The sequence below is a fragment of the Polypterus senegalus genome, chromosome 10 (assembly GCF_016835505.1).
Source record: "Polypterus senegalus isolate Bchr_013 chromosome 10, ASM1683550v1, whole genome shotgun sequence".
NCBI lineage: Eukaryota > Metazoa > Chordata > Cladistia > Polypteriformes > Polypteridae > Polypterus > Polypterus senegalus.
In genome coordinates, this window is record NC_053163.1 from 10,720,239 (window position 1) to 10,743,149 (window position 22,911).

At 40.2% G+C, this 22,911-nt stretch overlaps 1 protein-coding gene across 2 annotated transcripts; it reads right to left on the reverse strand.

The window, feature by feature from the left end:
• Positions 1-1,510: 1,510 nt before the first annotated feature.
• LOC120536186 lies at positions 1,511-12,593 on the reverse strand. Of its 2 annotated transcripts, none has more exons than XM_039764514.1 (8): positions 12,444-12,593; positions 12,323-12,349; positions 9,472-9,804; positions 8,286-8,327; positions 6,577-6,600; positions 6,073-6,153; positions 4,299-4,336; positions 1,511-2,055 (listed from the first exon to the last, which is right to left on the reverse strand). In XM_039764514.1, exons 1-8 carry the CDS (start codon positions 12,472-12,474, stop codon positions 1,870-1,872), a joined length of 762 nt encoding a protein of 253 aa, XP_039620448.1. In that variant the 5' UTR covers positions 12,475-12,593; the 3' UTR covers positions 1,511-1,869. The 2 variants fall into 2 exon arrangements, with proteins under 2 accessions (XP_039620448.1, XP_039620449.1); XM_039764515.1 differs by lacking the exon at positions 1,511-2,055 and adding an exon at positions 2,856-2,944.
• Positions 12,594-22,911: the final 10,318 nt, after the last annotated feature.

A 22,911-nucleotide genomic window follows, 5' to 3' on the forward strand; every position in this document is an offset into this window, starting at 1 on the left:
GGCCTGAGAGGAATTAAGAATTTCAAAAATAAATGACATCACTTTTCTACATGGTCAGCTTCCTTTGCGATGTAATTTTCGCAGCGTCATACCACCTTTTTAATTCCCAATTATTACTCCTCCCACCTTCACCGTTTCCAATGAAAATATAAAAGTGCAGAAACATTTTGAATGTCCCTCATAGATGGATTGGCCAGCTGGACACAAAGATAACTTTGTACCCAGCTGGTATAAAATAATAGCTGGACCAGCGGAAGCTGGAACTTAGGAGCAGTTCTATCCTCCATACAGCAGGTGGTAGTGGTTCTCGTGTGGCAGCCCAGATGGGACACCCACAGAGGTTTTTGGGAATTGGAGTCTGAAAATGAAGCCCTGTCGGGGTCCCTGGATGTCACAAGAGGGTGCTGTCAGGGTAGGACCGCCCTTCTTTCTCTACAGTGCAGAAGTGCATCCACAGAGACACGGCATAGCACCAGAGGTATTCCTGGGTCCAGCTAAAAAGGGAGCCCAATTCCTCATACCAGTGAGTCAGGAAGAAGCATACAACACTCAGTGAAGGAAAAGAGGAGGAAGAATTGTTAGTTATTTTTTGTTGTTTTGTGATTTTGTGGCAGATTATTGGAGAGAAGAAATGTATTGTGAATAAATAGATTTTATTTAATTCATTTAACATCTGGTGTATTACCTTGTCTTGGGTTTGGGACTCTATGTTGCCCCCTTGTGGTCACACTATATCTATCTATCTATCTATCTATCTATTGTCACACACATGTGCATGGGAGGCAGCTAAAGGGCTTAAATGAAGGCAGTTCGGAGGCATGCCGGGATGTGGCAGAGTGCACTGACTCTTTTTCTCACTGCCCTGTAGACCATTCCTGGGAGACTCCACCTGGCTCTCTTGACATCCGGGACCGAACCAATGGAAACAGACCTTACCAGCTCCGGCCCCCCTGATGTCACGTCCGGGCCTGATCCAATGAGTGATGAACACATGCCCGATCCATATGACCTCACTTCCTTTCTTCCCCTTTAAAAGCCTGCCTTTCCTCCTTTTCCCTCAGTCTTGTTTTGGACTCGTTTGTATGCACTTCAGTGCTGTATATTCTAACAAAAAGAACAACTTTGCAGCTGGGATACCAGATTATACGGGTGGCTGCCCCAAATCTTTATCTTGAGCATGTCTCGTTATTGTGACACTCGGTACTGTGACAATATTAAAGGGTGATTTCCCAAATCCCCCATCAAACTAGAAAACTGGAAAACTTCAAGGAGGAACTCAGACCTTACTTAGATCATAAATAAACCGAGTGGCTCAAAACGTCAAGGAGGAAAGAGACTTCCATAATGTAATCTTCAAGTGGAACTTCGGAACCCCCATTTCGCTCAAAACTTCAAGAGGGTGTCTCCATCCCATATCTTATATTAAACAAAACATCAAGGAGGAAAGGGACTTTATTTCAATTGTCATTAAAGCAAGTCCTGACAAGCTTCAAGGAGTATGGAACGGAATATTGCTTGCCCATCCAAATCATTTCTAGGCCCACTCACTTATCTATATCTGGCTACGCCACTATAACACACGTACTCACCCACGCACACACACACACACTTGAAATGGTGAGACATTAAGTTCCATGAAGGTCTTCAGATGTTACAGGCACATCACAACCTGTAATCTTTATGACGATGTGATGATGCTCTCAGTATTAAAAAGAGACTCAAAGGAAGACAGTTTATTGCATTGACGTCACTGAAGAAGAAATGCATATAAATTACAGTTCATGTTAATTCATCTTGATAGAAGGTCTTTATCATGTTTCCACATGCAATTGAATGATAGAATAGTGTGGCAGAGAGATGAGTCTTCATTCAGGGTGGTGCTATTTCTGCATACTGGGAGGACAGTCGCACATTCACCGCCTGCTTCTTTGGTGCAATCTGAGCGTACATCACATCTTCATGTTGCTTTTTTGGTAATATGCTTTTTTGGTGAGTGTTGTTGTATTGCAGCTCTGAGTACAAAAGTGTTGCATCTCCCTCCTGGTGGGTTTCATTCTGAAAAATAAATATTTCAAATACATACATCATTTTTACTATCTGTTTGCTAGATCACAAAACCACCATAGCCACAACTGACATGCTAATATCCGGTTTTATTTAATGCATACTGTAACTGGTAATAATGAATGCCATGTGTGATAAAGTAAGTACACCTCATGAAAAGTGTTATTTTTTTGATATATGGAAACAGGCAAACAGCAGATCTTCATGTAAACAGTGCCAACAGATAAATGACAAGAAGGATGAATAAAAACACACGGTCAGGGGCAACTGGGCAACAGACAACTCAGTAAAAAGACAACTCGGCGAAAGGACAACTCGGTGACATCCTTTACCATTTAGGTAATAGTTAGGTTCAAAGAGATGTTTTGCTGGAAAATCCACAGAATCACCTGGTTTGTGAGAGTCCCAATCAGTTGAGAGTGTACTAAATAACGTTATCATACGATTACAATCAATACAAGTTATATAAAGGATTAGCAATTTCGGTTGCAGAAGATAATGTAAGATAGAATTTGTTCCATCTACAGAATAATATAAATGATATAAATGTATATATAAATATTATATATTATATATTATTAAATATTATATATATATATATATATATATATATATATATATAAATTATATACATTTATTTTCAACATTTTAAATCACGTTGTTATTTAAATATAATTAAAAAATCTCTTTGAACTTAACTATTACCTAAATGGTAAAGGATCTCATCTAGTTGTATTTTGCCGAGTTGTTTCTTCACCAAATTGTCTTTTGCCGACTTGTCTTTTCGCCGGGTTGTCTTTCACCGAGTTGTCTTTCGCCAGTTTGTCTTTTCACCGGGTTGTCTTTCACTGAGTTATCTTTTTGCCGAGTTGACTGTCGCCTAGTTGTCACCAAACCAAAAACACAAGGAAAATTTGGCTTTTCAGACATTTTCTCAACAAAAATATCAATACATGTAATGGTCTACTTGGGAAAAAGCAAATCCACCCTTGGCCTCCAAAGCAATTTTTTTTCAGTTTCAAGATGCTTGTAGGTGTTCTTGAATGTCCTTCGTGTTTCAAATCCCGCCACAATATTTCAATGGGATTCAAAGGCTTGGACTAGGCCAGTCCATAACCCTCCATTTCTTCTTTTTGAGCCATTCATTTGCGGATTTGCTATTGTGCTTTGGGTCATTATCATATTGAAAGGTCCAGTTCAACTTCATCTTTTGCACAGATACCCTCACATTCTCCTCGGAGAAACTTTGATGTGATGCAGATTTCACATTTGACTTGATGACTGTAAGCTGCCCAGGCCCTAGCATGCATGTCAAATGTGTGCCATCTCTTTCTGATTGTATATGCATAACGCTTTGACATTCATTGTTGCAAGAGTTAACTGCAGATCAAAAGGTGAACTTTTGGATTCTTTTAGGGACTTCTTTTTGTACCAAATGATCAGCTCCTGGGCTGAATTTCCTTTTCTGTCCAGTCTTGGGTAAATTAGCAGTTGTTTGAAATTTACGCCACTTGTAGATGATTTCATTTCAGTGGAATAATTTGATTTCAAATAGTTTGGTGATCTTTTTAAATATTTTGCCAGACTCCTGGGCATCCACAACATCCTTTGTGAGGGCTCTTATCATCTTGGCATGATGACTCCACACACATGTCAATAGCAAGGAGAAAGAACACCAGACCCTTGATAACTGTGGTTTAAATAAGATGGGGCCAACCTGCAGACTCCCTATGGAGGTTCTAATCAATGGCACCTAATCTAGGATGGCTGGTTCTAACTTGATTAATCCAAAGTGGTGATAAATGTAGGGCCGGACTTACTGTTTCCATGTGAAAAATCTGTACTTTAGTTAATTGAGATTATGGCAATGAATTCACCATGTCAGTTTGATGTGTCATGTGCTCAAGTATATCACCTTTATCTGTAGGTACTGTTTGCATGAAGATCTAAAATGTCTGCCTGTTTGAATATTTTGAAAAAATCAACATATATATGTGTGTGTGTGTGTGGAAACAGACTCCAATAAAATACTTCAAATATTTGATATATTGAAAATTAAATTTAACCAATCATAGTCAGGCCTACTTGTCTGTATTAATCTGGATTATGGCTCAGATCTGAGATACATCATTTCAATTTCTAAATGAAGTATAATGTATAGACACTTATTTTTTGACATTTTGTTCAACAAATTGTGTCCCTTAGAGTAAAGAATTGTGGATGTATAGACTTACTGGTGTTGAAGCAGCTGCCTGAAGTTGAGCTTTAGCACCTGTTAAAGGAAAAAATCAGAATTAAATGAATTAAAGGACATATTCAGATCCTTTTACAAAATCCTATCCTATTATGAAATAGAGCTTCTCTTTAGTTGCTGTTTGTGCACAAAAGCTAATCCAGGATTTGATGTTTCTGTTTTTTAATATTTAAGTGTTTTCATAACTGTTAGTGCTTTTGGAATGTTGCGTATCTTGAAATATAGCAGTACAAACCATGTTGTATTGGTTTTTGTAAATATTTTAGCAAACCCCAGTGGGTGAGGGTGGGGTGTTTGGTGGCTACTGGCCATTGTTTCTGTTACACAAAACTGTTCAATAAACTGACTGAAATGACACTGTGATCTGTAGAGAGAGTAAGGAGCAGGTTGAGGAGACCCTGGAGAGGTGGAGATATGAGAGGAGAGGAACGAAGGTCAATAGGACCACCAAGACAGAATACATGTGTGTGAATGAGAGGGAGGTCAGTGGAATGATGAGGATGCAAGAAGTAGAGTTAGCCAAGGTGGATGAGTTTAAATACTTGGGATCAACAGTACAGAGTAATGGGGACTGTGGAAGAGAAGGTGAAGAAGAGAGTGCAGGCAGGGTGGAGTGGGTGGAGAAGAGTGTCAGGAGTGATTTGTGACAGACGGGTATCAGTAAGAGTGAAAGGGAAGGTCTACAGGACGGTAGCGAGACCAGCTATGTTATATGGGCTGGAGACGGTGGCAGAGTTAAAGATGCTAAGATTTGCATTGGGCGTGATGAGGATGGAAACGATTAAAAATGCGTACATTAGAGGGTCAGCTCAAGTTGGACGATTGGGAGACAAAGTCAGAGAGGTGAGATTACATTGGTTTGGTCATGTGCAGAGGAGAGATGAGGGGTATATTAGGAGAAGGGTGCTAAGGATAGAGCTGCTAGGCAAGAGGAGAAGAGGAAGGCCCAAGAGAAGGTTTATGGATGTGGTGAGAGAGGACATGCAGGTGATGGGGGTGACAGAAAAAGATGATGAGGACAGAAAGATATGGAAGAGGATGATCAGCTGTGGTGACCCCTAACTGGAGTAGCCAAAAGAAGAATAATTAAAAATGAATCACGGCGTTCTGCTTAATAGAAAAATATTAATATGAAGGAAATATGATTAATTGAAATTAACTGCATATTAATCATAATTTAACATTTTAATTGTTTGATTATTCAGGATTAATTTTTTTTTTTAATTTAACAGCAGCCCCATTAAAAATAAATGAAAAAAATCAATATACACTCTTAAAAATCCTGCTTCTTTCATAGCATTTTGTGGTCTTTTACTAAGTTGAGTGGTTCCTTGTAGAGCCATTGCTTGACCAAGCACCATTTCATTTTGCGAAGAGTTCTTTTCTTTTGAAGTTGGCTCTTTGTGACTTGAAAGACTTCCAGATATGTAGGAAACAGCTGAAATCTTCAGCGTATGGTATGCTACCTATGATTAAGAGAACCTGAACTTGGTCTGTGTTGTTGTAAACAGCAAGGAAAAATGAGGAACCCATTGGTATTTGACAAAACTGTAAGATCTATTCACATTATTCCTCTGTTTATGGTTATTTACTGTATGGAGTCAGCTACAGATTTAAAACTATTGGAACCTTCACGTGGATGGGTCTTTTTGCAACCAAAAATGGTTCCCCTATGGCATCGCTCTGAAGAACCTCTTTGGCATCTTTATTTTTAAGAGTGTTAAGAGGATTATCAACATTATAACATCACATACCTTGTTTCCTCATGACATAAATTACTATTCCAACCATCACTAATATCAGGGATGCAACCACTCCGGCCACAATGTAGACACCTGAAAGAAAAGCCACGCTTAACTATGCACTGTAGAAGGTCCACTATCATGCAAACAAGCTTGAATTAGATAACATTTATTTTAGTAACTATTTTCCAACGTTGTTCTCTGTTTTCAGTCTGATAGCCATTTCACCTCTGATGTCAATTCTGTTGTCCGCCCTTCTGGACCAGACCCTTCCTGTCTAGAAGCAGGAGTTTGGCCAAGTGGAATGTTAGTTCAGTTCTGAACTTCACTTGGCAAAGACTACTCTGCAATTATTGTGTGGTTTCTAATTGCAGTATATGGGGTCACCAGGGTGGTGCCCCAACTCTTTCACATTTTTGTGTCTTCTTTGGTAGGGTAGGTAACTTTGTAGTCCTCATGTTCTTGAGTTGTACTACATAAGAACTTTCAATAAAGATATATTTATTAAATCCTTACCAGTACTCCAACCCCAATCTGTACCTGAAAGAAAGAAAGTGAGAGACTTTGTAATCACAATTTCGGGGTATATCACCTCAGTGTTTAGGACATTTACACTAACTTCCTTTTACCAAACTCCATTTATCCTCACTTTTCTCAATGTCAATTGCCGGTTTATTCCTTTTATCAAACAGTGGACTCAGAAAGTATTGAGAAACTTTGACGTTTTCACATGTTGCAGCTTTGTTCTAAAATCATTTACATTCATGCTTTTCCCCACATCAAGCAACACTCAATACCCAGAATGACAAAGCGTCAACAGAATTTTAGGACATTGTGCAAATTAAAAACTGTAATTTCAACTTCACACGGATATTCAGACCCTTTCCTATAACACTAGTCTCAGGTGCTTCCCATTCAATTGGTCATTGCTGAGATGTTTCTCCACCTTGTTTGGAGTCCAACTGTGGTCATTTCAATTTATTGGACACAGCTGAGCAAAACCCAACCAAGATTGTGTTAAGTCACAGATCTGGGGAAGGTGGAAAAAATACCACTGAAGGTTCCAAAGACCACAGTGGACTCCTGAATTCTTAAATAATAATCCTTTGCATTTATATAGTGCTTTTCTCACTACTCAAAGTGCTCAGCAATTGCAGTTTAAGGGTCTTGCTCAAGGGCCCAACAGAGCAGAGCCCTTTAGGCATTAACGGGATTCGAACCAGCAACCTTTGGATTGCCAGTACAGATCCCTAGCCTCAGAGCCACCACTACGTCTGTTGTTGGGAACAATCACATCTCTTCTTAGTGTTAGGTGTCCTGCCAATGTGCGCAATCATCAAAGAAGTGCCCTGGTAAGAGAAGTAACCAATTACCTGATGGTCACTCTGGCTGAGCTCTAGAGAATGTGTGGAGATGGGAGAAATTTACAGAAGGACAACCATCACTGCAACACTCCAACATTCTAAGCTTTATAAAAAGTGGGCAGACAGAAGCCTCTCCTCAATAAAAGACACACGGAAGCCCACTTGTAATTTACAATAAGGAACCCACACCTAAGGGATTGCTGCCTCTTTTGACACCCACAACAGCAAGAAGACAACCACTGAGGGCAAGTGAGTCTGCCCCTAATGGCTGGAAGACTATAAAAGAGCTGACACCCCAGATAAAATATCTCATATCAGCACCAAATTGTGAATGGCACAGAGCTACCAAAGTCGACTCGCTGATTCCCATTAAGGAGTCAAGAAGATTCCTGTTTGTTTTTTTTTTAAATATTTCTGTATACGCCATCGAGCGTTCTGTTTGATTGTATTTATTTACCCGTAAGGCATCCCAACACTTCCTTGACAAGTGTTCTTCCAATCATCCAAAATTTTTACAAAATAATTTGAAGAAATGCTTTAAAGGACCTCATATACATACCATACATAGCATGTGTAGGAGCACCGCATAAATATAATTAGCATTTAAAGTGAAACTGAAGCAATTCTCGTATAATTTAACGTAAAAATTACAAAATACATTCAAAGACGGATTTTGTCTGCTGCATAGGATCACAGGCACAACTAACACTGGAACACTTTCAGTTTGTTATCCTGTAGTTCAAAGAAAAGTCTGGTAAAATTAATTTATTTCTAGAGCTAATCCAGTGTAGTGCTGCTAATAACAGTGCGTTACTTTATTTTTATAGCATGGATCTGTAAAAGTTTCAGAATTGTACTTGCCTGTTGTTTCTGTATCTTGAGTTCCACTGTCATTGACAACCACTGTATAGAAAAGACAATAGGAAAGCCTTATGGTTTGAACTGGTAGCAAAATTCATTAGTTTTTAAGATTTGTAGAATTATGGTTATGTTTAGGGTTACATCTATTCATTTAATAAAATATGTGAACCAATTTTTGATCTGAAACGCAAACACAAAACTACACACGATCTGCAAAGCCATAAATAGTGCCGGGTTTACATTAGGCTTTCATTTTCTATATGTTATCATTCTCACAAAAGGATCACTTTCAGAATAATTGTATTATTAAAATACACCTTGCAAACATCTCCACCACCTCCCATTGAGGACACTCCAAACTTCATTCAAAAATATATTAGCAAAACACATTTATTAGTGCGATGATCCACACCAAAACTCTCTCCCGTACAAAATATACGGTGTACTGAACGCACTTCTGAAATTGCCATCTTTCTATCACAAATCGCTTTCACAAAATATCAGATTCAGCGAAAACACCATTTTCAAAACAAATATATTCATTTTTTAAAATAAGTTATGGTGTAAGTCATTTTCATGCTCACAATGTTATTTGAAGTATATTTTGAGCTGAAAATGGCCGTGTTTCTCGTTCTTAACGTTAGTTGATGTGGAAACAATCCCAAAACCAAAACATTATATTCAACAATACACCTTAGAAACATTTCCTGCACCGCCCAGGATTTTCTGCTTCTTCATTCTGTCATTTTTAGCTGACTTTTCTTTTGGTGATTCATCATTTTTTGTGCTGTGGGGTTTTTTTTTTTTTTTGCTACTCATGGATACCTAACAAACTTTTTATCACGTTTCACTATTTAATATTCCTTTTCTATTGTATATGTTTCAAATGTTAATCTGGTTATCACAAATTGATTACAAACACTGAGATTAAAACAAGAATTTTAGCTTACAGTATATTTACACCTAGGGGCTTAACGTTGTCGATTATTATTATTATTATTTTTTTCGTGTGGCTGACTCACGCTTTGCATAAATCAAGACCTGTTTTATGTGAAGAAGACTGAATTAATTTCATTAATAAAAGATGCTCTAGGTGAATATGAAATTAGTTTTTATATCAAAAAAGATTTTTGTTTTGTAAGATGCTCTTAATTTTAAGACGCAATTATGACTGAAATCTGCTTACATTTATATTGGCAGCTGTCCGCACATTGCGGTTCCCGGGTGGTCTCCCCTTTATCCCGCAGGGTGACAGGTGCACTCTCAATGCTGTAACGTTGTCCCATCCTGAACACACACGTGTAGCTCCCATCGCTGGCCTTGTTAACACTAAAGGTGGTTGCCCTCACAGCATGCATGGGTTTGGAGGTGACCAGGTGTCCATCCCTGTAGAGCTCAAAAGAGCTGATTGAGCTGCTAGTTATTATTTTATCAGTTACCAGCAGGCATGTGAAGATCACATTTCTTCCCTCATCAGACATCTTCTTTTCTTTTTGAAGAATGACTGACAATTGGGATTCTGAAAAAGATCATATTTATATGAATGGTCACATTTCTACTGCTGGGTATTTTCTTCTCACTTTCCCCAAGAGTTTAACATGTTTATGGTCTCTTAAGTCAAAGGAGATTTTTTCATAGCTGTTTGAGGAACCCTAGGATGCTGAAAAAGTAACACACGTACGTACGTAAGTGGTGAATTTAATACTGCAATAATTGAAATAAGATAGCATTTGCATTTCTTTCATAGTGCAAACAAAAGGAATCAATGAAATATTGAAAGAAATTGCTATAATATTTATTTTAAATTGTATTAATATTACCCTGATTACTTAAATGTGGAAATTACTTGTCTGTGTGCATATTCAGTTCACAGCACAAATTTCAGATATAAGTAAAGGTATACAGTTAAAACTTACAAAAAATTAAAGCGAACACAACAAATTATATACACCAATTAGTCTTGACCATGGGCCTTAACTACTACATTTAAAGTTGATATACCACACATATATAGTACAGTATTATTCTGTTATTATCTCTTTTATTGTTATATTAATCACAGTATCCCAGATTACCAACCACTGATGCTTACCTCGCATACACCAGACTTCGAGATCCTCCATTATTGCAAATTCTTGTTAGGCAACCCACCCTGCTTTGTCACTCCTACTCCTTTGAATTCATACCCAGGGTTTGCTTGTGGAGCTCTGTCAGTAGTTGTATTTAACTTTCCTGTTAAAATCCTTAATCCTTCTTCTTTTATGTCATTTCAGTTGGCCGTCGCTTTTATTTTTCTCCCTAATTTGCTATTTAGTCTCTAATGTGTTGTTTCCGATTCTACTCTGTTGTGAGCACTGAAGTTCTAACAAATCATTTTTACTTATGTAGATTAAGTAACATTTAACCATCATAACTTATCGTGCAAACAATAATCTTGAATTTTATTTTACATAACATAATACTCTCAATCACACTTAATTCAGTTAAAGGTCTGGGAGGGCTAAAATAAATTCCGTCAGCATCAGACACAAGGAGCTAAAAAACATCTGGTGCCTCAACAGAGGGCCAATTTAGAGTCACTTATCAACCTAACAGCATATACTGAATTTGAAAAACCTGAGATTGTAGATAAAAGAAGAACATGCAAAAGCCAACTGACAACAATCAGACATGGGATTGGAATGGAGGATGATGGATCGTTGAAGTGTTGACCACAATGTCACTCATATATTATCATGTGATTGTGAATTATAATCTGATGGGTACATAGACTTTGTGAAAAGTAATTTATAAAATAAAGAATTATTGATTGATTGATTGAATTAAAGAAAATTGATTAACTCATTATTAATTTTTAAAACACAAATGTAAGGTTATGTAACAGATAGATAGATAGATAGATATGAATTTTAGTATAGTAGGCAGGGATAGATAGATAGAAAGATAGATAAGTATGAATTTTAGTATAGTAAGCAGGATCACAAAATAAATAGAGAAGTGTTTTAGTATAGTAGGCAGGATAACATAGATTGATAGGTACTCTCTCAGACATTTTTGAGGTGTCTTGCTCACCTACTGTTTGTTTTTATACTTCACGTCTCAGTGTGTGTCCTACACTTTTTCTCCTCTTTAATTGTCTCATCCTCTGTTTCCCTAACACTCCCTTTTTTGCTAGTATAACTAAAGACAAACTGAACAAAACCAAACCCAAACTGACCAATCAGATTGCTCTGCAGGACTAGACACACACACACACACACACACACACACAGACCATAGCATTTTATTAGATAGATAGATAGATAGATAGATAGATAGATAGATAGATAGATAGATAGATAGATAGATAGATAGATCTTTATTGGTCGTACAGGTGTCAAGTTGTCTTTTTACAGAATTCAAACAAATAAATAAATATTAATTTATTATTACCAACAACAAATACATCTGAAAATGGCTGGAAAGAGAGAAAACTAAAAAAAGAAAGCGTCTGACTTCTGATCCATCTATCTATCACAAATTTCACATAACAATATTGAAAATCTTTTTCATAGAATGTTTGTCTTAGAGGGGCAGAAGTGCATTAGTCACTGATATATGGTGGTCTTGTAAAGCTGGCTTGAGCTTTCATTACCTTTCCCTCTTCTTTTCCTATAAAACTCAATATCATTTAGTATTTTTGATTCTATAACCTAACCTAACCTAGCAATTTCACTGAATGAGAAAAAAAAATCAACCACCGTTTGGTGTTTGCAGTTATTTGAAGCTTCAGGAAAATAGTTTCCCAGATTGTAGCTTTCATATTACATCATGACATCGACAAATCTGCCCGGTCTAATTCAGGGTTTCAGGGTGCTGAGTGGTAGGCTCTCCATTGCGGGATTCATTCCGATTAACCCTCACGCGCACACAGATAACTTTTATCCTAAAAGCAGTGATGTATTACATATTTCAAGTAAGAAACTTTGTGAACCTCTTTATTTATGGATTGCCTCCTTAAGGCTCTGTGAAAGAATAGATTTACAGAATGAACATACCTGAAGAGGACAGCAGAATGCCGCCAACTGTAAAAATAAAGGTAAAAGTAAGCAAAAGATGAGTCCTGTGCCTCTTATGTAGAAAGCAGGAGATGTGCAGCAGTAAGGAACGAGGTCCTACCTGTCAGTGTTATATAAATTATCCATCTCATGCTTCCTTTTGTTTGATAAAATGTTTCCACACAGTGATCAGGGTAAAAAGATCAAAATTGTTATCACCAAGCCTGAGGAGCTGAAGTTAGAAGAAGAACAGTGCCTCATCGTGACAGCAGTGAAGTGATCCAGTCAGGCTAAACTAAGAGACGAGGTCTCCACCCAAATGTCACTGATGGAAGAAAACCTTGTGACCAGGTCCTTTCAGACAGCCAACCAGATAGAGATTAACAGGTCACCTGTGAGTTTCATTTGAATTTTAATAATGGCAGATGCATCCTGAACATGAACAACTTTCATTTCACAGTTACACAATTTTTCCATTGCAGTAAAAGGTCACCGTGAATGTTTAATACAAAATATTAGAAGGGAAAGCCTGGGTAATTTAAACTGATATTTGTCTGCAAGCAACACCTTCAGGTGTAAAAAATTGAAAGAGAAATGCCTGACCTGTATTTTGAGGGGTAGAATGTGAATATTGAGTGAAGGATGATCAAGTTATAGCCACTTAAATCAAATTAGCAGAAAATGTGCAAAAATGAGGCTGAGTTCAAGAAGTTAAGGGCCCCAGCTATGACATCAATCACATAAGATGACAGAAATTCTCATAAATGGTCATACCTGCTCAGGTTTACAGGCTATTGATTCATTGTTAATGATAATAATTTTTTTGGTCAGTAGAGATAGAAACGTCTTTTCCAGTCCAACCATCCATCCATCCATCCATTATCCAACCTGCAATATCCTAACTACAGGGTCACAGTGGTCTGCTGGAGCCAATCCCAGCCAGCAAAGGGCACAAGGGCAGGAAACAAACACCGGGCAGGGCACCAGCCCACCGTAGTCCAGTTGAACCAGAGTAGCTTTTACCAGATCATTATCTGAAGCATTGCAGGAAAACCTGAGAATCCACATAAGGAACAAACTTTTCAGATAATCTGAAGTGCTACAACAAGAAGGCTGCATGAGCACATAAGTTCAAAGCTGGCCTGAGTGTAACACACATGAAAAATCTGAACAATACCAAGAACAGTTGAGAAAACCTCAAAGTAGGTTCAAAAATGGACAAAGCCTGGAAGAGATGAGCTGCACAGTTCCTGGGTCAAGCATCTGACCAGAACTACGCCGTTGAACAGCATTGTGCAAGAAGGTCAAATTGATGAGTGGAAGTTAACCAGCAATGTCATGCTCTGGCATTTGTTTTAAATGTTTTTACCGCTGTACTTTGTCCTGTAAAAATTTCTGCAACATCATTTTGGAGGTTCTAGAGAACAAGAAATCTAGTGGTGATTTTATTTTGTTTGTTTTGATGTTTTTCTAACATTGTTAAAAAATTAATCATACTAGCCAACCCGCGGCGTACCATACGCCGCATAATCAGGCCGGTTTTTTAATTATTTTTAAGAACAGGGAGAAAATTAACATTTAAAAAATCGGTAATGTAATAAATCAGCAAGAAAAGCAACATTGTAACAATGCACAGAACGAACCAACACACAATCGTCCGTGACTGAAAACTGGCGGACCAGCATCGCGCCTTCTCCTGCCAGACGGAGGGATGGGGCTGGACGGAGCTCAGGCGCGGAGGGTGGGACGGGAGGAGAGGAGAAGGACGTCTATTCCGCTCCCTCCGTCATGCTAGTCTGCTGATTTCTCGTTCAGTATGCACTGCCCGCTCATGTGCCCACCTCCAACTCGTCACTTGAGTCGTTGTCGTCTTTCCACAGTCCAGATGCACTTGTGACTCACGTAGACTTTTCATTGCTCTGTGCGGTTTTGGCTGCTTTTTTATATATAATCCACCAAGACACCCGACCACGGTAGTAGCGAGGTTGGAGGGGGGTGTGTACAAAGGGCAGGGACCTAATCAGTGAGAGCGTATTAGTCGCACCTAGTGGGAATTCCACGGTTTGCAGCCCGAATGGGGTTCAACGGCTTACCCACGCCTCTCTGCGCCGAGGATATCCTCTCTGTGCCAGGTAGACACACGCTCAATCTCATGCATAATTATGTATTGAATGCTAAACACTTCTGGAAAGACACGGTTGTCTAAAACGGGTTGGTGTTAGAATACAACAGTAAGTGAATGAAAAGATGGAACTCTGGAGAGAGCAAAACACAACACAATAGTGAACCCGCGGCATAACAAACGGCGTATAATTATTTATTGATGGTTGAACACTTCTGGAAAGACACAGGGACACCCCTCGCAAACTGTTCTACATGCCGCATACAGCGATTCACATCTGCGACAAACAAACTGTTTTACAAACTGCATACAGCGATTCACATCCGTGACATGATTTTTCCTAGATGGTCCTGTCGCGTCCACCCTCGCACTCGAAGCATACACACTGCCTAGTCATGTGCCCGGTCGCTAGCCGCGTCCAGCCTCGTTCTCGAAGCATACACACTGCCTGGTCATGTGCCCGCTCGCAAGAGAAACTCACGGAGAGCCACCCACCAGCTGCCTGTGTGTGTGCCTCTGTCTGTCTCTGGCGCTGCCTGTGTGTGTGCGCGGCTTTCTGTTGCGCTGCCTCTGTGTGAACCGGTCAGGCACAGAGAAGGTCAGCTGCTGAGAGAGCGTCTCAACTGTTGCAGGGCCTGCATTGGTGAAGTAGGTGAGACGGTAATGAAACAGAGGCACAGGGCTTATTGGTTTTTAAAGACTGCTTCCTTCATTGTGTTTTAATCTCAGTTTTAAAGGTATTGTTTTAAGGATCCCATGGGATACCCCTCGCAAACTGTTTTACACACTGCATATAGCGATTGACCTCCGCGAGAAACATGCCTCTAAGAACAGTCAACGTGGCTCAGAGTTGCATGTGAACTCTACGACAGACGAACATAAATGACGCCGGTTTTCCTGTGTCATCGCGTCCGAGTTGGTGGGCGTGGTTCTGCGAGTTGTCGTCATATCCAATGGTCTTAGAGCTGGTGGGCGTGGCTCCTTCCTGCGTGCGCCATGGGCGTCTTACTTGTCGGCAGCTTAGTGAATTATGTACTGTATATAGATTCTCCTCTTGCACCATTAAGTTTGTTTTTGGGCATCAAAATCTTTAGACCTGAAGTGTCGCTAGGGATCGTGGGGTTTGTGACATCACTACCATGATGGTACAACAGTCAGCATCATGCACTTCCTGCTATTCAATGTATGAACCTTCAGTTGTTATAGTGCGCTGGATTGAGTAGCGTGGTATATCAGTACCGGAAAAGTACCGAAAAACCCAAATTTGAAAAACAAGCATTTCAGGGTTTTTCCTTTCAAAAGCAAAAATCAGCTTTCCTTTCATTTCCCCCAATGATACTCGCTATTGGATTTATGGGAAAACGTCTCTTTCATAGACCTAACAAAATGAAACTACACACTTCGATGCAATCAGAACTTCACAGGGGACTCCCCTATTATTGCGCTGATGCGATCGCAACTATCAAGAGGGAAACGGCCTGTAGAGCGCAGTGATGGTGAGGGACACCAGGGAGACCCAATCAATTGTGCTGCACACCAGGGAAGATGGAGTAAGACGGGAGGTTTTAGAGTTATCCGTTATTTTTTTCAGAACCATTTTGGTACAGGTACTGAGGTCTCAAAGATGATATCGATATTGGAGTCAAAATTTTAGCACCGATTTAAGGCTAGTGGTTGACCACAATTTTTCTGGTTTTCTTCCTGGGCTTTTGTTAGATTCTTTTCCTCCCCTTTGAGTATTTCTCCTTGTCCTCCTCCTTATATTTCTGTTTTCTTTTCTCTGGACCGATTTTGAAATAATTTGTTGCATCTGTTACATTCTCTTTATTTGTTTGATTGAGTACTATGCTATTTTCATTTGTTTTTACTTTTCAAAGCTGAAAAAAATTTAAATTCTTGTCCTCCCTGGTTACAAGTTCGGCTTGCTTTTCCTTGACTGTGCTTTGTCTCCGTATTCCAAATTTAAATGAACCTGCTTCCTCATGGGTAAGCAGTACAAGCAGAAACTCCAGGCACATCACCAGCCAGGTACCAGCTCATAATCTGACTGTGAACAACGTTCAAGCTAACGCCGACTGAATTGATTGGATTACAACGTGTCCGCAGTGGGTCAAGTGTTGAAATACTAGAGGCATGAAACCTCAGGTCCAGATCAAAAAGCTGATCTTTGAAAATTGCTTATGAAACCTTTGACTCATTAAAATGCACCTGGATTCCAAAATGTTTGAGCGATATTATCTAGCGATCGACAATATCAGAAGCTTTGTGAAGGAGGCAATGGGTCGATGGAGAGGAAGTGGGTCAGTTGAACATCAGGATAGCGATCTTTCAAGAGGGTACTCTTTCACCTCTACAGTTTATAATCACGATGATTCCACATTCATTTATTCTGGATGCGGATGACAGGCCTCTGTTACCAGACTTCAAATACATCTGTGATGCTTTCCCACCTCCTTTATGTGATCTGTTTGAATAGTCACCAACTGAAACTGAGTTGGTTGATGAACGACGTCTGGATATATGTGTGCATGTGTGCATAGGGGACACCTTATGGGCTCTAGCGATTGTAATTATCCACCACTCCAGAGGTTGGCGCTGTGTTCTAATACCGTTTCTCTTCCTCCAACTGCAGAAGGATGATTGACAGCTGTAACATCTCTGACGTCACTTCCGGTGTCCATCCACCCGCCCCTTCCTGCCGGATGAACTTATGACCGTAACTTCGACCATTTTGAAAAGAGTTCACTTTGGAATTCACATCTGAAAAGACGTTTTCACAATTATTGCTTGTTTTCTTTTGCACTGCACCATTCCAGCTATACAGGGCACCAAGGATGGTGCCGCAGCTCTTTATCGTGGCCTCTCTGTTCTCATACAATAGTAACGATATCGTTAAGGATTTCAGATCAGATAAATGTGCCACATTAGCTATGAAAAAGAGTTCAAGAAGAACTTAAGGGGAACATCAATAAGAAATACATTAGAAGAGTAAAATGAAAAATTCAAACTCAATGGTAGTAATACTCACCAGTACATACTGGTTCCAGTACATAGGCCTAAACCACGGGTGATCAACATCGGTGGTCCTAGAGAATTAGACACCAGTCCTTTCCGATAACAGATCTTATTTTATTTCATGCCTTGTTATTGTTTTAACTCTGTCACGTCAGGTCATTTGGAGATATTTTTTGCTTTCTAATGATATCATCCAAATGATCTGAAGCCTAAAATAGATGAGTTATTTTCTGTTCTTCACTTTTTACTCTTCAGTTTTTTCCTGAGTACTTAATTAAACCAAACAGTGCACGATGAACGCACACAGATGTGAATTGAAACAAGCAAAATGGAGAACTGCTGGCCCCTTTGTTGTTTGTCTCTTATTGCTAAGAACTGTGAATGCAGCTGTTTAAAATTAAAATAAGCAACTAACGGTTCGAAATTGCAATAAGCGAGACAACTAAAATGAAGCAGAGGAATGTCACATGAGCAAAAAGTTCTCCATCAGCAATAAATTACTTATCATGACCCAATTGTATTAGAATAAAAACCTGCAATCACTGAGGCTCTCCAGGATCGGAGTTGGGCCCCCCTGATTGAAATAGTCTGAGTCTTAAATAGCAGATCAATTAAATGAAGTTAATTAGCTGCAAAAACTGGCCACTAATTAAGAAAAGGGTTAGAATGAAAACCTGCAGCCACCGTGGCTTTCCAGGATCAAAGTTGGGCACCCCGGGCCTAACCTCGGCTTTACTGTTCAGTGTCCATTTTTCTTTAAAAACATAACCAAACTTTTCTAGCTGATGCAAACAGCGGCCGTCATAAGAAGCTGAGTGTGGAAAACTTGCTTCCCTAAATTTATGGATTAGCACTTCTACAATTTTTTTTCATAATTCAGAGGGTTTCATCTGTTTATGCTCTCATCTCAAGTTCAGGGATCCCAGCTGAGAACAGAGCACTTACTCAAGGTCAAAGCTTAGATGGGGTTTAAAAGTGACACTGACATCAACAAATCACTAGATTTGTGAAAAATGCTGTCAGTTCTGGCCGAGTGATGACTCTGTGGTCTGTGCTGGTATCTGGTAGATTTGCTGATTCAAACCCCTTTACTACCAGAAGGGATCCTACTCCATTGGGGCCTTCAGTAAGACCCTTAACCTGAAAACTGCTTTAGGAGTGCTATACAATGGCTGACAACCAAAGGACATACAGAAGGCCAATTTCTTCTCAGGGATTAATAAAATACGTCATCATCCCCCAGCTCTCCTCATGTAACGGCCCATCTTCTGGTATCTTCTTCCATGCTCTTGAGACCTTCTTGCGATGACACGTATGGATTGCCATCCAGGACTACCTGTGCAACCTGAATCGGCTGCAGGTACCACCTCATGTTACCAGTAATGATAAAGAGACTAGCAACATGCAAAACTAGAGAAGAATCAGTCATGAAGGATAAGGAGAGAGAAATTGTCTGTGGCTATCATTCCCTTTTTACTTTCTCGTATACAATGTTCTTTATACAGCCTCCAGTTAATCCAAAATGCTGCTGCAAGAATTATTACAAGAACAAGAAAATATGAACACATAACTCCAGTTGTTAAATCCTTACACTGGCTCCCGGTGAGGTTTAGGGCAGATTTCAAAATCCTCCTTTTAACATATAAAGCATTAAATGGCCGAGGTCCGGCTTACTTTTCTGAACTTATCATGACTTACAAACCAGAGCGCACATTAAGATCTCAAGATGCCGGTCTGCTTATGATTCCAAGGATTAATAAAATAACAGTGGGAGGTCAAGGTTTTAGTTACAGGGCCCCTAAACTATGGAATGGTCTGCTTGCTACTATAAGAGATACCCCTTCATTCTCAACTTTTAAATTCCAGCTGAAGACTCACTACTTCAGTTTAGCACACCCTGACTAGAGCTGCTGATTAACTGTACAGACTGCATCTCTCTAGTTAGTCAATAGCACTAAAACATAAGTAACTTGATAATTATAATTTGTTATTAACCCTCACCTATTCTGTTTCTCTTCTCGGTACTCAAATGTGGCACTTGGTGCCACGGCCCACCTGCTAAAGTTGTTTGCCTGCCTAAGGTAAAGTCATCCCTGATGGAGGATCACAAGAATAGTGGGGTAGAGGGGTCCTTTCATCGGATTGGCTAGCCCAGTGCTGTTTCAGCTGTGGAATGGCCAATTGGGGGAGGCAGCTTGATGGCTGAGGTCTCCATGACTCTAAACAAATGCAAATCATATCATGTGACATCATCTACTGTTAAATTCTGCTCTGCACTTGTAAAACTTTTATTTTTATACTGTACTGAGGATTTGTTCTGTTCTGTGTATTGTATTGTATTGAGTTGACCCCCTTATTTTTGACACCCACTGCACGAACAACCTACCTGGAAAGGGGTCTCTCTTTGAATTGCCTTTTCAAAGGTTTCTTCCATGTTTTCCCTACAAGGGTTTTTTGAGAGTTTTTCCTTGTTCTCGTAGAGAGTCAAGGTTGGGGGGCTGTCAAGAGGCAGGGCGTGTTAAAGCCCATTGCGGCACTTCTTGTGTGATTTCGGGCTATACAAAAAATTGTATTGTATTGTATTGGAATCATCCAAAAATTACATTTCAAGATTATGTTTAATCTCAACATTTTAGACCTCCCGGAGTCCGAAAATACCATTTTTGGAATTATGTCTGTGTGTCTGTCTGTGTGTATTGTGAACTTTGACCCGGACACACACAGACGGACAATATATTTACACCACACACTATTTATTTACACTATTTACAAATTATGTGCAACCCAAAACCCCAGTGCCTCTTGCACCGATTCCCCAAAGTCCAGGGCTCACAGTCTCTGTGCCTTTCTTTCCTGGCGCCTCAGTCCTCTCTCCAGCTCTGTCCACTTCCACCCGACATCCACTGCTCACTGAAGGGAGGCGGCCCCTTATATATGATTCCCGGACGAGCACCAGGTGTTCCCGGCATTCTTCCTTGCCACGCCCAGCGTGGCGGAAGTGCTGGCTGTCCTCCCGGCAGCTCTCCGGGTGTCCTCCAAAGTCTTCCCCCCGACACTTCCTGGTGTGGCGGAAGTGCCGGGCTCCCGGGATAATCAGACACTGGGGCGCCGCCTGGTCGGTGGCCACGGGTCCCTACAGGGCTGGGCTTCCAAGCCCTCTACCCGAGGCCTCCAGCATAACCAGGACGGACGCCCCCTCTCGGTCTGGAGGAGGCACAAGCCCTCCTCTGAGCCCGACCGGGGACCACAGTATGTAAACACGATAACTTGAGTATGCTTTCACTTAGGTCAACCAAATTTTACAAACAAGCATTAGGTACAAAACATAGATTTCTATCAAGTTTTGGACTATTTCCGCTAACCGAAGCAGTACTTTGCCTGAAAAGTTTCCCCAAAAAAATTCAAACTTTGATAATTTCACATTATATTATGGTAAAGCACCACATTCTAAGCATTTTTTGTCACTTTGCATTTTTTTGAAAAACGACCATTTTTTGAGATAATTGCCATTTTCCGTTTGACATTCAAATTGCTAAAAGTATTGAGACGCCTGCCTTTACACACATGAACTTTAATGACATCCCATTCTTAATACATAGGCTTTAATATGGAGTTGACCCACCCTTTGCTGCTATAACAGCTTCAGCACTTCTGGGAAGACTTTCCAGAAGGTTTAGGAGTGTGTTTATGGGAATTTTTGACCGTACTTCTAGGACAGTTTTTGTGAGGTCAGGCACTGATGTCGGACAAGAAGGCCCAGGTTGCTTACAGCCTCCGCTCCAATTCATCCCAAAGGTGTTCTGTCGGCTTGAGTTCAGAGCTCTGTGCAGGCCAGACAAGTTCCTCCACACCAGATTTGCTCGTCCATTTCTTTATAGACCTTGCTTTATGCACTGATGTATGTGCAGTCATGTTGGAACAGGAAGGGGTCATCTTCAAACTGTTTCCATAAAGTTGGGAGAATGAAATTGTCCAAAATGGCTTCGTAAACTGAAGCATTAAGAGTTCCTTTCACTGGAACTAAGGGGCCAAGCTCAACCCCTGAAAACCAACCACACACAATGATCCCCATTTTTGCTTTACGTAAACAACCATTTGCTTACAAGTATTACATTACACACATTACTAAAGTCTCCTGCAACTTTTGACCCACTTCCGCTTACTGAAAGTGGTCATTTACCTGAATTGTTCACCAAAATATAATTATCATGGCAATTTTTTATTTATGCAGTTATTCAACTTCACTTTTATAATAATTGTTTGGATTGGTTGTTGATGGTTCTTTAATATACGTTGTGGACTGTGCCCGGCAGTTTATCCCGGCCAAGTCCCCCAAGCCGCCAGATGGAGCCCTCCCTGCAGTATGGAGGTGCCCCTAAGACCAGCAGGGAGTCATGGACTATGTAGTTTTTATCCTCAGCCCTGCTGGATACCACAGGGGCCGCAAGAGGGAGCTGCAGGGAGGACCAAAGACTTATTTGTGCACTATGACCCGGAAGTTCGTCATAGGAAGAGCGACGGACTTCCGGGATGAAGAAAAGTACTTTTTACCTGACCCGGAAGTGATACAAGATCACATGGACTGGGGATTGGGAACACTTCCGGGTCAGGGAATATAAAAGGACTGAGGGAGCTCCCAGACGGCGAGCTGAGCTGGGTGGTAGGAGGGCAACGCGTCTGGGAGTGGAGGATTGTGATTATTGATTGGTTATTGTGTATTGATTTATGAATAGTGTGGAGTGGAGGGTGCTTAGTGCACGTAATTATTATAATAAAAAGAATTATTGTGGCACTTTTACCAGGTGTTTGGCGTGGTACCTGAGGGTTCAAGGGAGCACTACTGCCCCCTACTGCGACAACGTAATATAAAAATATAATCATTGTCTTGCAATTTACTCCTCAAATATTCATCCCATATCTGAGTATACGAAAAAGTCCAGTGAAGAACACTCCCGATTTTTTGGGGGGTTGCCTTGCTGTTGCCTCTCCGGGTCACCTATTGTCACTTTCATTTGCACCAAAGCCGGTGAAGCTGATTCAGAATCGCTTATGTTTCAAAACTGGCCAGATTGATATCCCTGAAGCTTCGTTGACATGGAGTCGGACTCTGATGATGACGTGTTACCTTCATGTTTTTTGAGCAGTGTATATTTAATTAAAGTGGTGTCCTCTAAAAAGTGAATGAAACACAACACTAAAGCAGTATGGCAAGAGGACGCAGAGCCTCCAAACAGAGCCTTGAGCCCTCTGGTCTTTTATAGAAGGCTGATCTAAGAAATGACCTGGAATGATATGTAAATTGCTCTCAATCATACAGTAGATTGAGATGCAAATATGCCAGCTAATCACTAATGGGGCCCTAAGACTGCTAGAAATAGGTTTGTGGCAGGGGACTGGCTCTGTTTTTTGGGCAGTAGGTGATTATCATTCTTATTTCGAAGAGAGATACGCA